Consider the following 18389-nt stretch of genomic DNA (forward strand, 5'->3'; position numbering starts at 1 on the left):
AGAAATTTGAGATTTGGGGGGCCAGGTGGTGGTGCACTTGGTTGAGTGCACATGTTATGATGCACAAGGACCTGGGTTTGAGCCCCAGGTCTCCACCTGCACGGGGAAAGCTTTGCCAGTGGTGAAGCAGGGCTGCAGATGTCTCTCTGTCTCTTTCCCTCTCTATCCCTCCTTCCCTCTTAATTTCTGGCTGCCACTGTGCAATAAGTAAAGATAAAGATAATTTTTTTATTTAAAAAATAAATTTGAGATTTGGGGCTGGCGAGACATCATAATTATTATGCAAAAGACTTTCATACCAGAGGCTCCAAGGTACCAGGCTCAGTACCAATATATGCCTGAACTGAGCAGTGCTTTGGTATTTCTCTCTCATTAAGATAAAATATTACTAAAGAAATTTAACATTTGGGCTAAAAAAAGTTCCTACTTAAGGCAATTTACAACACAAATCATTAAAATGGTATCTTTGGTCATTCCAATGTTCTAGGTACTTTAACTTAATCATCATTGCTTGTCTTAAATCTAAGGTAACACGAAATACAGAATTACAGATTTGAAAATCATGGGCTCTAGTTTTCTCTAAAGGGGCAGGTGAGTGAACTGTTATTTGAAAAAATTCAACAGTCAAGTTTAATAAATTTCTGCTTTGGAACTTTTTTTCTGGTTCAATGCTTTTATTTTTAAATGGAAAAGCGAACGTCACAGAGGGAATTTGTTCTTTAGGGTGACACTTATGTGCAGACTGCAATGCACTAGCACTGGTTTTGATTTTTTAATACTATTTGATAATAAATAATGAGATACATCAAACTAGAAAGCTTCTGTACTGCAAAAAAAACTATTAAAAAGAAAATAATAATAAAGGAAGATTATACCTTTCAGTGAGCCCATGATCTGGAGAGGCCATGTGTTCACCAGTTCAAACAGCTTTAAGAAGCAGAACTGAAGGAGTGCTACTGCTCCCTAGTTGCAATGAACATAGTTGCAAAAATAAGATCTAAATGGGAAGAATCTTCTATCTAATTTGGAAAGCTTAGGCTATTTTACACCCATGGTTGAGCTACATACCTACATTATGCGACTCTCAAAGCATTTCCATTCTCCAAACAGATTAGTTGCTCAATAAACACTTACTTGAATGGCTAATCACCATCATTGCCTTCATTTTCCTCTGTAAACCACATCTTAGAATCAAATGACTTGTTTTCTCAATAAAGATAATCCTGCAATTCTGAGACTACTTCAGTCAACACACAAAATCAGAAAGCAAAATAAGGATCCATTTCTGTCATTTTTCAGTGGTTGCTATATTTTGGTTTTGCTGCTCATACTCTGTCAGATGCAGGCAAAAGGTTATGGTTCTTTCATACAAAACCCCACTGACTTCTAGGCAGGTCATTTTTGGTGAATGTTTAAATGAGTGGGAATTTTCTGAGTTGATTCTTTAGAACTTAAAATCATGGTAACAAAAACGTGCTTCTTAGTCATGGATCCTGGTTTTAAAGCTTTTCCAGTGAAGTCAAAACACATTTTGCACCTGGACCTTGGACCATAGTAACAATGAAGCCAACAACTTGTAAAGCATCAAGATATCAAAAGCAAAGAGGACTTAGTATTTCAGAAATAATAACAAATTTACACAGACCAAAATGTGATGTCAGTCTTATAGTTTATATATTAGTATCAGAGCATTATTCACTGCTCTAACATATTTAGAACTTTTATTTTTGTAAGTGCCTTCAGACCTTACTGCATATTCTCTGATTCCCTCCACCAGAGCAGATTTAACTCATGAGAAATCATCAATATCACTTTAGTCTATGAGATAGAATGTGGTAGCGCAGCGGGTTAAGCACATATGGTGCAAAACTCAAGGACTGGCATAAGGATCCCGGTTTGAGCCCCCGGCTCCCTACCTTCACAGGTGGTGAAGCAGGTCTGCAGGTGTCTATCTTTCTCTCCCCCTCTCTGTCTTCCTCTCCTCTCTCCATTTCTCTCTGTCCTATCCAACAACAATGACATCAATAACAACTACAACAATAAAACAACAAGGGCAACAGAAGGGAATACATAAATATTTTTAAAAAAGAAATATAGAATGCTGAATACATTCAAAGGAGTATTGAAATCAGCTTTTAAGTGAATTTTCAAAAATTTATTAATCAATATCACTGGAGCAGTGATTTTACTTCTATTTATTCTTAATTCCTGCTGCTATTAGTACAACAGCGTGTTCTTTATGCCACTTGTGATATTTAATCTTAATAGCTACCCTCTCCCATATAAGTATCATGAGTTCCATATAACAGGTGAGAAAACTTGCTTAAAACTACCCAAAACACACAGCTGTACATGCCTCCAAATCAGATGAGTGCCCTGAATCCATGCTGTTTCCAATACCCCTGACCAGCCTCCCCCATCAAACCAACAGACACAAGAAGCCTAATTTCCAGGAGATTGCTCATAACTACTAAATAAGTCCATTTACTGCTCTCATTACCTGATAATTAGCAAGTTCAGCACCACCTGCTTTTCTAATTTTCACTCTTCCCTGCCACGTTTTAAATATAACACTACTCAAATCTTCCTTTAATTCTTAAAAAGTTTTCTGTCATTAGTATCAATAGCCTCTGCTAACTACTAAGATTCCCTCAGTAAGAGGGACTTTTACAAAGTTTGAAAAGAACTTTAAACCACATCTATATTAGAAACCTTTTCTAATATATCCCACATGCTATATTATCCATCTGTGCTCAAGTGTTAGAAGACAACAGCTCTAAAAAGAATAAGCCATTTCTGAAATAAACTAAACTTAAAATACAGACTTATAATTATACACCCTATTTTTAAGGCTGAAACACATATAAACAACCAACTGATGCCGGAGCTCTTAATACACCAATTATATAACACATCTAATCAATCTGACAATTCAAGAGAGACTTTCATGGTAATAGCATCCTTAAAAGCATCTTTTTAGATGTCATCTCAGAAGGGATAGAGCTGAATACATACTGCCTGGTGGTACCCTACTAATGTGGAAGTCTGGCAAGATAAATATTTAATAAGAAGGGAGATTTTTTTTCTTCCCATGGAAATGCTTAAACCTCTCTAAATTAATGGTCTTGTAGGGCTTCATATCACGATTGCAGGTTATTCTAAAAGAGGAAAGCATACCAAAACTGCAATTCATATAGCAAGATGAATCACCATACCCCAGAGCCTTTTAAAGTAAAATAATAAAAGATAAAAAGAAATAGGGAGGAAAGTATAGACTAAAATTTTTAAATGTGTCAATGCAATGTGAAGGAAATTAAGGCAAGTGAGCAGATAGGCCACATTCTTAAGAAAAAGAAAATGTACAAAATATTTCAAACCCTTTACCTGATGCTGTTACCAGGAGGCTGACTGAGGCACCTGTTCTACAGGATGAGGCACTAACAGGGTTTATGGAAGAGCAAAAGGCAATGGTGTTGGAAATGACAAGGGAACTTTCTGAACATGCAGGTTGGTTCAGTCCAGGGGATTCAGCAGGCCAGGCACCCACCTGAGATGTGGCCAGGGCTGAAACGGCACAGCCTGCAGGTGCCACAGTTAAATCTATGGATGGTTTTGGTGGCAGCTGAGGGGAAGATGATTTAAGGAGATTCTCCTCACTTATTACCCTGTTCCCTTGTGGCAAACTGGAGGGAGGTACAGCCACAGTTTTGTTATCAACTTTGGCCCCTGCACTGGCAGCCCTGCTGCTATCCATGATAACCTTGAGTTGTGGGTGTGGGGGAGAAGGAGTTTGGGAGAGGCCTGGCTTTTTGGGAGGGATAGGAGGAGGGTTTCCTCTGTCAACTCGTGATACACCAGGAGTCTTTAAACTGGTCCGACTGACTGGAGTGTGGCTACCGACATCCCCTGTGGGGGCTGCTCCAGGTCTTGGGGGCACTCCTGCTTGAGGGCTTGTGAATCTTGATAGTGCTTGGGTCACAGTATTCCGAGCTAGCTGTTTGGCCACTAGGTTGTCACGACTTGTAGGAGACACATCTCTTGATGGAGGACTTTGGCTAGTATTTCCGTTTTGGTCTGGGTCATTAGCATTGCCCTGAAATCTAAATCTCGCTGCTTGGATTCGAGGGTTTAGACCTGGATGCAAAGACACATTGGCACAAGGTGAATGCAAACTGTGCACAGGTGGAGCTTGTGAATAACTCTGGGCAGCTGTGCCTGGTGTTTGCACAGTGGGAGGGGCAGCATTATTGGGAAGTGGTGGTGTGCTACTTGTTGGGTCTGGTGCTGAGCCAGTGCTTGGTCCATTTTCCTCAGTTCTGCTTGCACTTGGAGTTGGGGCAGCTGGCACAGAGGAGATAGTCAAGTCACCATGGGAAGCCTGTCTGTCAATACCTGGCCTGACCAGCGTGGCATTGGTGCACACATTCCCTTTTGTACTTGCAGAAACTAAGGGGCTCCCCGTGGAAGGCTTTGCAGGGACAGTCAACGGTAATTTCTTCACAGGCTCAATACTTTCTGTTGCTGAGTCTGTCTGGCAAGCAACAGACTTTGCCACTGATACTTCTGTCCCCACAGATACAGAAATCAAACGCCTATCTTTTGTCTTCCGGGGGAGAGAGAGGCCTGGCTTGCTGTCACTTCCTCTTTTCAGCTGCTCAATCATTTTCTTCATCTTGTCTATCTCCTCTTTGAGGTCAGCGGTGTGGGCTTCTTCTCGGTGCAGCTTGGCACGAAGCTGCTCCCTTTCTGTGTCAAACTCAGACAGCTGTTTTTCCATCTGAGCCTCCATTTCGGTGCTTCTCTGCTTCTCCGCTGAGAGTTCCTCTTCTAGTGCAGTTGTTTTTTTCTTCTCCTCTTCCAGCTTGGTCATTACTTCTTCTAGCTTCTGGGCCTCCTCTATGACTTTGCCTGAGAGTTGTTTACATTCCTTAACCAGCATCAGGACCACATGCTTGTTTTTGTTGCGCTCCTCATCCAAGCAAGCACTCAGTTTCTTGTGCTCCTGCTCAAGGGCTTGCAGTTGAAGCTTCTCCATCTCCAGCTGAAAGACATTCACAGGACAACCCTAATTAATATGCAGAGAATTCATTAAGACAGGGAAGTGCAGTTTTCTGTGAATTTTATTGACAGGGTTTGTGTTCCAAAATGTTCAGTAATATTACAGAGATTTTAAAGGCTCAGTCTTAGAGTAGGGAAATAGGTGTAAATGGCTTTATGAAAAGCATGAAAGGTACTTTAATAGGCAATTTTTAAAAATCTATTAGAGTTAACCATAGGAAAGAATAGTAATTGGATGCTTCAAATCATAGCACACAGTTTATAAGGGTTTGTTTTGGTGAAAATAGTGCTCTGTGAATGATGTGATTTACAAACGATCTAATACTTGAAAATTAAGTAATCTGTGGTGTAATATAATAAAATTGTAGAAAACAGGATATTTCAATTAAAATAAGTCCCCAAACTAGCTAACTATGTTACTTACTTAATTTTGTTGCCCTTGTTGTCATCGTTGTTGGATAGGACAGAGAGAAATGGATAGGACAGAGAGAAATGGAGAGAGGAGGGAAAGACAGAGGAGAATAGAAAGACAGACACCTGCAGACCTGCTTCACCACTTGTGAAGCGACTCCCCTGCAGGTGGGGAGCTGTGGGCTCAAATGGAGATCCTTATGCTGGACCTTGCGCTTTACTGCCCGACTCCCCATTTATTTATTTTTTTAGCTTTTTAGAGTATCTTATAATTGGCCACTGTGACAATCATAAAATATCCAAAACTGCTTTGAAGACTAGAGAGCTAAAGGATTATCTTACAACTATAATCAATATTAGTGAACTCAAATCTATTTGACCCACTCTACTTCAATCCAGCTATGTACTAACTGCACAGTGGTCATCACTTGATGGGCGAGTGAAGGCCAAAATTCAGTCCTGCCTAACTCAGAAAATCACCTGTCTAGGCCCAAGGCTTCTATTTGCCTGGGAAAAGGGACATTTTCTTTTTTCCTTCACTAAATGGTCCTGTCTGCACCCCATGCCACAGGCTCCAAAAAAATGTACTTTTCAAATAAGTTTTTTTTCTCTAGTTGACAAAGATAGAACAAGAGGTTTTCAAAATGTCTGTGTCTCTGAACAGGGTTTTCTAACATGCACTAATTCACTCCTTCAACAACCCTTCTCCTATTTTAAGCCTTGTTATAGCCACACTAATCCAGATGTCCTTGCCTTCAATTTAGGAAAAAGGCTTCCATCAGCTAAAGGTCAGATGTTATTCAACAATTAATTACCTTCAATCACCTCCAAGACCTAGTATATCTGCATGCTGATTTTTATATGAATTAAACCTCCCACTCGCTTCTCATCAGTATACAAAGAGATGCCTAAACTAAAAAATGTTTATATTAAGAAATTTATGAAAATTCTGATTCACAAAGTTTTGTGCTTGACAGAGCAAGAGATAAAACTGAAGTCCAATTTTCTAGCTATGTGTTGCTAAGTTCTTACTCTAAAAATCAGTTTGAGTCAGAAAAAGAAATAATGATTAATTTATACAATTAAATGAAGCAGTTTATATAAAATTAATACACCTTGCGTTTTGCATTCAAATGTTTTAAGTTTTGATTAGTAACAATAGCTATGTGTATTATTTAAAAATATTAGGACACTTCTTTTCCCTCCGAAAACATATTTAGAAACAAATATCTAAATTATATTAAATCAATCATATTAAGCATGAAGATCAATGCTTTTATAAGTCAGATGAGCATCATGAATCAAACATTGGAAAGTGCTTAAGTAAAGTCCATTCACCACCAGCAAGGATGAAAGGACACTTATGAATGTAGTAGAAACAAAAATGGAACAAGCTCCTCCATTAGAAAATATATACCTGAAAGCAGAAGTACACAAAAGTCTGCAGAGAGTATCCCCCCTCAACACTTCATCTGCACTATTCCAGCCTTTAGGTCCATGATTGTTCAAGAATTTGTTTGGCTTTGGATGTTAACTCTCTTTTCAGCCACCAGGTTCCAGATGCCGGCATGATGCCAATCAGACTTCCCTGGATTGAAGACCCCACCAATGGGTCCTGGAGCTCCGCTTCCGCAGAGCCCCACCTTACTAGGGAAAGAGAGAGGCAGACTGGGAGTATGGATCAACCAGTCAACACCCATGTTCAGCGGGGAAGCAATTACAGAAGCCAGACCTTCCACCTTCTGCAACCCACAATGACCCTGGGTCCATGCTCCCAGAGGGAGAGAGAATGGGAAAGCTATCAGGGGAGGGGATAGGATATGGAGATTGGGGTGGTGGGAATTGTGTGGAGTTGTACCCCTCCTACCCTATGGTTTTGTTAATGTCTCCTTTCTTAAATAAAAAAAAAAAGTAGACAATAACAGTGGGTGAGATTTCCCTTATAGAGCTTTTCAAAGGACCATAACAAATAAAGACATATATTCCTTTGCTGCAATGTAGATGAATCTAGAAGGAATCAAATTGAGAATTATAAGGTTATTTGTAGTTATACTGACAGCAGAAGCTCAAGCACAAAGCACTTGTTATACAGGTTCAAGGAGCCTGAGGATAGGAATGGAAATATCAATTGGATTAAATAGAAAGCCTAGAACCAAAATGTAAATTAAATAAATTTTTAAAATTCATGAAGAAAACTTCCCAGACCTGAATAACAGAAAGGACATCAAGATTCAAGAGGCCCAGAGAGTACCAAACAGAATCAACCCAGACCTGAAGACACCAAGATACATCATAGTCACAATGAGAAGAAGTTAAGGATAAAGAATGGATCCTAAAGGCTGCAAGAGAGAAACAAAAAGTCACATACAAGGGAAAACCCATAAGATTATCTGCAGACTTCTGCACTCAAACTCTAAAAGACAGAAGAGTATGGCAAGATATCTATCGAGCCCTGAATGAAAAAGGGTTTCAACCAAGGATAATATATACTGCTAGACTTTCATTCAAACTAGATGGAGGGATAAGAACCTTCTTAGACAAACAAAAGTTAAGGGAGGCAACCATCACCAAACCGGCCCTGAAAGAGGTTCTTAAAGACCTCTTATAAACAAGAACATCACTATAATACTTGCAATATATCAGAGCAAACAAAAAAAAATTTTTTTTTGAACAATGGTACTACAATACATTAAATCCATAATATCAATAAACGTCAATGGCTTAAACTCACCCATCAAAAGGCACAGAGTGGTGGGATGGATCCGAAAACATAACCCAACCATATGCTGCTTGCAATAATCCCACCTGTCACAACAAGATAAACACTGACATAAAGTGAAAGGATGGAAAACTATCATACAGGCTAATGGTCCACAAAAAAGGACAGGAACAGCCATTCTCATCTCAGACACGACAGATTTTAAATTAAATAAAGTAATAAAGATAGGCAAGGACATTACATAATGATTAGAGGATCAATCAGCCAAGAAGACTTAACAATTATTAACATCTATGCACCCAGTGAGGGACCATCTAAATATGTCAAGCACTTACTGAAAGAATTTCAAAAATACATCAATAGTAATACAATAATAGTGGGAGACTTTAATACCCCACTCTCACACTTAGAAAGATCAACAAGTCAGAGAACCAACAAAGATACAAGAGAACTGAATGAAGAGATTGAGAGAATAGACCTCTTGGACATTTTCAGAGTCCTTCACCCTAAAAAACTGGAAAACACATTCTTTTCAAATCCACATAACACATACAAAAGGATAGACCACATGTTAGGCCACAAAGACAGCATCAATAAATTCAAGAACATCGAAATCATCCCAAGTATCTTCTCAGACCACAGTGGAGTATAACTAACATTTAACAACAAACAGAAAATTATTAAAAGACACAGAATTTGGAAACTAAAAAACATACTCCTTAGGAACCATTGGGTAAGAGATTCACTCAAACAGGAAATTCAAAAGTTCCTGGAAACAAATGAAAATGAAGACACAACCTATCAAAATATTTGGGACACAACTAAGCAGTATTGAGAGAGAAACTTATAGCCATACAATCACATATTAATCACCAAGAAGAAGCTCAAATGAAGGACCTTACTGCACACCTCAAGGACTTAGAGGAAGAGGAACAAAGGAACCCTAAAGCAACCAGGAGGACAGAAATCACTAAAGTTAGAGCAGAAATAAACAACATCAAAAATAAAAGAACCATACAAAAGATCAATGAAGCCAAATGTTGGTTCTTTGAAAGATTAAACAAAATTGACAAACCCCTAGCCAGACTCACCAAACAAAAAAGAGAGAAGACTCAAATTAATAGAATTGTAAAAGATGCAGGAGATATCACAACTGACACCACAGAAATCCAGAGAATCCTGCGAAACTTCTATAAAGAACTATATGACACCAAGCTAGAGAATCTGGAAGAAATGGAACAATTCCTAGAAACCTATGCACTTCCAAAACTGAACCAAGAAGAACTACAAAATCTAAATGCACCAATCACAGACAAAGAAATTGAAACCGTTATGAAGAATCTCCTCAACAACAAAAGTCCTGGACCAGAGGACTTCACAAACGAATTCTACAAAACTTTCAGGAAACAGTTAATACCCATATTTCTTAAGCTATTCCATAAGATAGAAGAAACAGGAATACTCCCTTCCACCTTTTATGAAGCCAACATCACCCTGATACCAAAAGCTGATAGGGACAGAACAAAAAAGGAAAACTACAGACCAATATCTCTGATGAACATAGATGCCAAAATATTAAACAAGATCTTGGCCAACTGGATACAGCAACACATCAAAAAGATTATTCATCATGACCAAGTGGGATTCATACCAGGAATGCAAGGCTGGTTCAACATCCGTAAGTCAATCAATGTCATTCACCACATCAATAAAAGCAAAGCCAAAAACCACATGATTATCTCAATAGATGCAGAGAAAGCCTTTGACAAAATCCAACACCCATTCATGCTCAAAAGTCCACAAAAAATGGGAATAGATGGGAAATTACTCAAGATCGTGGAGTCTATATATAGCAAACCTACAGCCAACATCATACTCAATGGACAGGAGCTGAAACCATTCCCCCTCAGATCGGGGACTAGACAGGGCTGTCCACTGTCACCGTTACTCTTCAACATAGTATTGGAAGTTCTTGCCATAGCAATCAGGCAAGAGAAAGAAATCAAAGGGATACAGATTGGAAGGGAAGAAGTCAAGCTCTCACTATTTGCAGATGATATAATAGTATACATAGAAAGACCTAAAGAATCCAGTAGAAAATTACTGGAAGTTATTAGGCAATATAGCAAGGTATCAGGCTACAAAATCAATGTACAAAAATCAGTGGCATTTCTTTATGCAAACACTAAATCTGAAGAAGAAGACATCCAGAAATCACTCCCATTTACTGTTTCAGCAAAATCAATCAAATACCTAGGAATAAAGTTGACCAAAGAAGTGAAAGACTTGTATACTGAAAACTATGAGTCACTACTCAAGGAATAGAAACTGATACCAAGAAATGGAAAGATATCCCATGCTCATGGATTGGAAGAATAAATATCATCAAAATGAATATTCTCCCCACAGCCATATACAAATTTAATGCAATACCCATCAAAGTTCCACCAAGCTTCTTTAAGAGAATAGAACAAACACTACAATCATTTATCTGGAACCTGAAAACACCTAGAATTGCCAAAACCATCTTAAGGAAAAGAAACAGAAATGGAGGCATCACACTCCCAGACCTTAAACTATATTATAAAGCCATCATCATCAAAACAGCATGGTACTGGAACAAAAATAGGCACACAGACCAGTGGAACAGAATTGAAAGTCCAGAAGTAAATCCCAACTCCTATGGGCATCTAATCTTTGATAAGGGGGCCCAAAGGATTAAATGGAAAAAGGAGGCTCTCTTCAATAAATGGTGCTGGGAAAACTGGGTTGTAACATGCAGAAGAATGAAATTGAACCACTTTATGTCACCAGAAACAAAAATCAACTCCAAATGGATCAAAGACCTAGATGTCAGACCAGAAACAATAAAATACTTAAAGGAAAACATTGGTAAAACACTTTCCCACCTACACCTCAAGGACATCTTTGATGAATCAAACCCAATTGCAAGGGAAACTAAAGCAGAAACAAACCAATGGGACTACATCAAATTGAAAAGCTTCTGCACATCCAAAGAAACTATTAAACAGAGAGACCCCTCACAGAATGGGAGAGGATCTTCACATGCCAGACATCAGACAAGAAACTAATCACCAAAATATATAAAGAGCTCAGCAAACTTAGCACCAAAAAAGCAAATGACCCCATCCAAAAATGGGCTGAGGAAATGAACAAAACATTCACCACAGAGGAGATCCAAAAGGCTAACAAACATATGAAAAACTGCTCTAGGTCACTAATCGTCAGAGAAATGCAAATTAAGACAACACTAAGATACCACCTCACTCCTGTAAGAATGGCATACATCAAAAAGGACAGCAGCAACAAATGCTGGAGAGGATGTGGGGACAGAGGAACCCTTTTACATTGCTGGTGGGAATGTAAATTGGTACAGCCTCTGTGGAGAGCAGTCTGGAAAACTCTCACAAGGCTAGACATGGACCTTCCATATGACCCAGTAATTCCTCTCCTGGGGTTATACCCCAAGGACTCCATAACACCCAACCAAAAAGAGGTGTGTACTCCTATGTTCATAGCAGCACAATTCATAATAGCTAAAACCTGGAAGCAACCCAGGTGCCCAACAACAGATGAGTGGCTGAGAAAGCTGTGGTATATATACATAATGGAATACTATGCAGCTATCAAGAACAATGAACTCACCTTCTCTGACCCATCTTGGACAGAGCTAGAAGGAATTATGTTAAGTGAACTAAGTCAGAAAGATAAAGATGAGTATGGGATGATCCCACTCATCAACAGAAGCTGACTAAGAAGATCTGAATGGGAAACTAAAAGCAGGACCTGATCAAATTGTAAGTAGGGCACCAAAGTAAAAACCCAGTGGTGAGGGGTAGACAGGTAGCTTCCTGGGCCAGTGGGGGTTGGGAGTGGGCGGGAGGGATGGGTCACCGTCCTTTGGTGGTGGGAATGGTGTTTATGTACACTTCTAGCAAAATGTAGACATATAAATCAGTAGTTAATTAATATGAGAGGGGGGAATCAATTGTATGTCTCAAAGTTTCTCAAAAGACAAACTGAATCTTTTTAATATATAGGCTATGTATTTGATATGCGGACTCTCTCAAAAGCCTAGACCAAGTAGGTCAGAAGCGTCCAATAGCACAGCTACATACAAGATGCTGGGTACTGTACAGCAAACCATAACAAAGGGACTTTTCAAAGTTAACCCAATTAACAAATAATGTGATGATAATATTAACTATAGATTGTCTTTTTGAACCCTAAGACAGCAGGAACCTCACATCTCCACTAGAGAGCCCCTACTTCCCCCAGTCCTGGAACCCTTGGATAGGGCCCACTTTCCTGTATGCATCTCCCAATCCAAACCAAATAATATTGCATCCGCCGATCACAACCTAACCAAAGCAACGATTGCCACCTCAACATGCTTCACCTCAGACTGTATCCAGAGACTTCACTTGTGGAATGACAACCCTTCAGCTTCATTACTCGGGTGAGACCTTTCCTTTTATAGTACATTCTAATTTCATCTCAGGTAGTTCACTTTCTAACAAAGTCCCATAACCTAGATATACACCAGTTTCTGTGAGAGAGAGCTTATGTGCACACGTATCCATAAACTACTGCAAAATATATACCTGAAAGCAGAAGTACCCTAGAGTTTGCAGTGAGTACCTCCCTAACACTTCCTCTCCACTATTCCAAGCTTGGGATCCATGATTGCTCAACAAATTGTTTGGCTTCATATGTTAACTCTCTTTTCAATCACCAGGTTCCAGATGCCACCAGGATGCTGGCCAGGCTTCCCTGGATTGAAGACCCCACCAATGTGTCCTGGAGCTCAGCTTCCCCAGAGACACACCTTACTAGGGAAAGAGAGAGGTAGACTGGGAGTATGGACCAACCAGTCAACACCCATGTTCAGCAGGGAAGCAATTACAGAAGCCAGACCTTCTACCTTCTGCAACCCTCAATGACCCTGGGTCCATGCTCCCAGAGGGCTAGAGAATGGGATAGCTACCATGGGAGGGGGTGGGTTATGGGGATTGGGTGGTGGGAATTGTGTGGAGTTGTACCCCTCCTACCTTATGTTTTTGTTCACTAATCCTTTCTTAAATAAAAAATTTAAAAAAATCTAAATGCACCAATAACAGACAAAGAAATTGAAACCGTTATTAAGAACCTCCCCCAACAACAAAAGTCCTGGACCAGATGGCTTCACAAACGAATTCTACAAAACTTTCTACAAACAGTTAGTACCCATACTTCTGAAGCTTTTCCATAAGATTGAAGAACCAGGAATACTCCCTTCCACCTTCTATGAAGCCAACATCACCCTGATACCAAAAGCTGATAGGGACAGAACAAAAAAGGAAAACTACAGACCAATATCTCTGATGAACATAGATGCCAAAATATTAAACAAGATCTTGGCCAACCGGATACAGCAACACATCAAAAAGATTGTTCATCATGACCAAGTGGGATTCATCCCAGGAATGCAAGGCTGGTTCAACATCCGTAAGTCAATCAATGTCATTCACCACATCAATAAAAGCAAAGCCAAAAACCACATGATTATCTCAATAGATGCAGAGAAAGCCTTTGACAAAATCCAACACCCATTCATGCTCAAAAGTCCACAAAAAATGGGAATAGATGGGAAATTACTCAAGATCGTGGAGTCTATATATAGCAAACCTACAGCCAACATCATACTCAATGGACAGGAGCTGAAAGCATTCCCCCTCCGATCGGGGACTAGACAGGGCTGTCCACTGTCACCGTTACTCTTCAACATAGTATTGGAAGTTCTTGCCATAGCAATCAGGCAAGAGAAAGAAATCAAAGGGATACAGATTGGAAGGGAAGAAGTCAAGCTCTCACTATTTGCAGATGATATGATAGTATACATAGAAAAACCTCAAGAATCCAGCAGAAAACTACTGGAAGTTATTAGGCAATATAGCAAGGTATCAGGCTACAAAATCAATGTACAAAAATCAGTGGCATTTCTTTATGCAAACACTAAATCTGAAGAAGAAGACATCCAGAAATCACTTCCATTTACTGCTTCAGCAAAATCAATCAAATACCTAGGGATAAAGTTGACCAAAGAAGTGAAAGACTTGTATACTGAAAACTATGATTTGCTACTCAAGGAATAGAAACTGATACCAAGAAATGGAAAGATATCCCATGCTCATGGATTGGAAGAATAAATATCATCAAAATGAATATTCTCCCCACAGCCATATACAAATTTTATGCAATACCCATCAAAGTTCCACCAAGCTTCTTTAGGAGAATAGAACAAACACTAAAGTCATTTATCTGGAACCTGAAAACATCTAGAATTGCCAAAACCATCTTGAGGAAAAGAAACAGAGAAGGAGACATCACACTCCCAGACCTTAAACTATATTATAAAGCCATCAATATCAAAACAGCATGGTACTGGAACAAAAATAGGCACACAGACCAGTGGAACAGAATTGAAAGCCCAGAAATAAATTCCCACACCTATGGACATCTAATCTTTGATAAGGTGGCCCATAGGATTAAATGGAAAAAGGAAGCTATCTTCAATAAATGGTGCTTGCAAAACTGGGTTGTAACATGCAGAAGAATGAAATTGAACCACTTTATGTCACCAGAAACAAAAATCAACTCCAAATGGATCAAAGACCTAGATGTCAGACAGAAACAATCAAATACTTAGAGGAAAACATTGGTAAAACAGTTTCACACCTATACCTCAAGGACATCTTTGATGAATCAAACCCAATTGCAAGGAAGACTAAAGCAGAAACAAACCAATGGGACTACATCAAATTGAAAAGCTTCTGCACATCCAAAGAAACTATCACACAAACAAAGAGACCCCTCACAGAATGGGAGAAGATCTTTACATGCCATACATCAGACAAGAAACTAATCACCAAAATATATAAAGAGCTCAGCAAACTTAGCACCAAAAAAGCAAATGGCCCGATCCAAAAATGGGCAGAGGATATGAACAAAACATTCACCTCAGAGGAGATCCAAAAGGCTAACAAACATATGAAAAACTGCTCTAGGTCACTGATTGTCAGAGAAATGCAAATTAAGACAACACTAAGATACCACCTCACTCCTGTAAGAATGGCATACATCAAACAGGACAGCAGCTAAGTAGGGCACCAAAGTAAAAACCTTGTGGTGAGGGGTAGACATGCAGCTTCCTGGGACAATGGGGGGTAGGAATGGGTGGGAGTGATGGGTCACAGTCTTTTGGTGGTGGGAATGGTGTTTATATACACTCCTAGCAACATGTAGACATATAAATCAGTAGTTAATAATCAATATGAGAGGGGAAAAATCAATTGTATGTCTCAAAGTTTTTCAAAACACAAACTGAATCTTTTTGATATATAGGCTGTGTATTTGATATGCGGACTCTCTCAAAAGCCTAGACCAAGTAGATTAGAAGCATCTAATAGCACAGCTATATACAAGATACTGGATACTGTACAGCAAACCATAACAAAAGGACTTTTCAAAGTTAACCCAATTACCAAATAATGTGATGATAACATTAACTATTGATTGTCTTTTTGAACCCTAAGACAGCAGGAACCTCACATCTCCACTATAGAGCCCCTACTTCCCCCAGTCCTGGAACCCTTGGATAGGTCCCACTTTCCCGTATGCCTCTCCCAATTCATACCAAATAATATTGCATCTGCCGATCACAACCTAACCAACGCAACGATTGCCACCTCAACATGCTTCACCTCAGACTGTGTCCAGAGACTTCACGTGTGGAGTGACGGCCCTTCAGCTTCATTGCTTGGGTGAGACCTTTCCTTTTATGGTACACTCTGGTTTCATCTTAGGTGGTTTACTTTGTAGCGGGGTCCCATAACCTAGATATACGCCAGTTTCTGTGGGAGGGAGCTTATGTTCACTTGTATCCATAGACTACTGCAAAATATATACCTGAAGGCAGAAGTACACTAGAGTTTGCAGTGAGTACCTCCCTAACACTTCCTCTCCACTATTCCAAGCTTTGGGCCCATGATTGCTCAAGAATTTGTTTGGCCTCGTATGTTAACTCTCTTTTCAATCACCAGGTTCCAGATGCCACCAGGATGCTGGCCAGGCTTCCCTGGATTGAAGACCCCACCAATGTGTCCTGGAGCTCAGCTTCCCCAAAGACACACCCTACTAGGGAAAGAGAGAGGCAGACTGGGAGTATGGACTGACCAGTCAACGCCCATGTTCAGCGGGGAAGCAATTACAGAAGCCAGACCTTCTACCTTCTGCAACCCTCAATGACCCTGGGTCCATGCTCCCAGAGGGATAGAGAATGGGAAACCTATCAGGGGAGGGGGTGGTATATGGTGATTGGGTGGTGGGATTGTGTGGAGTTATACCCTTCCTACCTTATGGTTTTGTTAACTAATCCTTTCTTAAATAAAATTTAAAAAAATGACAGCAGCAACAAATGCTGGAGAGGTTGTGGGGACAGAGGAACCCTTTTACATTGCTGGTGGGAATGTAAATTGGTCCAGCATCTGTGAAGAGCAGTCTGGAAAACTCTCAGAAGGCTAGACATGGACTATGATCCATAGTCCATATGATCCAGTAATTCGTCTCCTGGGACTATGCCCCAAGGACTCCATAACACCCAACCAAAAAGAGGTGTGTACTCCTATGTTCATAACAGCACAATTCATAATAGCTAAACCTGGAAGCAACCCAGGTGCCCAACAACAGATGAGTGGCTGAGAAAGCTGTGGTATATATACACAATGGAATACTATGCAGCTATCAAGAAAAATAAACCCACCTTCTCTGACCCATCTTGGACAGAGCTAGAAGGAATTATGTTAAGTGAACTAAGTCAGAAAGATAAAGATGAGTATGGGATGATCCCACTAATCAACAGAAGTTGAGCAAGAAGATCTGAAGGGGAAACTAAAAGCAGGACTTGACCAAATTGTAATTAGGACACCAAAGTAAAAACCCTGTGGTGAGGGGTAGACATGTAGCTTCCTGGGCCAGTGGGTGGTAGGAGTGGGTGGGAGGGATGGGTCACAGTCTTTTGGTGGTGGGAACGGTGTTTATGTACACTCCTAGTAAAATGTAGTCATATAAATCACTAGTTAATTAATATGAGAGGGGGAAAATCAATTGTATGTCTCAAAGTTTCTTAAAAGACAAACTGAATCTTTTTAATATATAGGCTATGTATTTGATATGCTGACTCTCTCAAAAGCCTAGACCAAGTAGATTAGAAGCATCCAATAGCACAGCTATATACAAGATACTGGATACTGTACAGCAATCCATAACAAAGGGACTTTTCAAAGTTAACCCAATTAACAAATAATGTGATGATGACATTGATTGTCTTTTTGAACCCTAAGACAGCAGGAACCTCACATCTCCACTATACAGCCTCTACTTCCCCCAGTCCTGGAACCCTTGGATAGGGCCCACTTTCCCACATGCCTCTCCCAATCCATACCAAATAATATTGCATCTGCAGAACGCAACCTAACCAATGCAACGATTGCCACCTCAACATGTTTCAGCTCATACTGTGTCCAGACACTTCACGTGTGGAATGACAACCCTTCAGCTTAATTACTCGGGTGAGACCTTTCCTTTTATAGTACACTTTAATTTCATCTCAGGTAGTTCACTTTCTAACAAAGTCCCATAACCTAGATATACACCAGTTTCTGTGAGAGAGAGCTTATGTGCACACGTATCCATAAATTACTGCAAAATATATACCTGAAAGCAGAAGTACCCTAGAGTTTGCAGTGAGTACCTCCCTAACACTTCCTCTCCACTATTCCAAGCTTGGGATCCATGATTGCTCAACAAATTGTTTGGCTTCATATGTTAACTCTCTTTTCAATCACCAGGTTCCAGATGCCACCAGGATGCTGGCCAGGCTTCCCTGGACTGAAGACCCCACCAATGTGTCCTGGAGCTCAGCTTCCCCAGAGACCCACCTTAGTAGAGAAAGAGAGAGGCAGACTGGGAGTATGGACTGACCAGTCAACGTTCATGTTCAGAGGGGAAGCAATTACAGAAGCCAGACCTTCTGCAACCCACAATGACCCTGGGTCCATGCTCCCAGAGGGAGAGAGAATGGGAAAGCTATCAGGGGAGGGGATGGGTTATGGAGATTGGGTGGCAGGAATTGTGTGGAGTT

At 40.0% G+C, this 18389-nt stretch overlaps 1 protein-coding gene across 3 annotated transcripts in view; it reads right to left on the reverse strand.

The window, feature by feature from the left end:
- CTTNBP2 (cortactin binding protein 2) overlaps window positions 1-18389 on the reverse strand; it is a 186161-nt gene that overhangs the window by 80992 nt on the left and 86780 nt on the right. For all 3 annotated transcript variants that reach the window (XM_060196481.1, XM_060196480.1, XM_060196482.1), the window contains exon 4: window positions 3385-5041. In XM_060196481.1, the coding sequence (XP_060052464.1) occupies window positions 3385-5041 (1657 nt within the window). The remainder of the gene's footprint in view (window positions 1-3384; window positions 5042-18389) is intronic.

Source organism: Erinaceus europaeus, chromosome 8, assembly GCF_950295315.1.
Source record: "Erinaceus europaeus chromosome 8, mEriEur2.1, whole genome shotgun sequence".
Lineage (NCBI taxonomy): Eukaryota > Metazoa > Chordata > Mammalia > Eulipotyphla > Erinaceidae > Erinaceus > Erinaceus europaeus.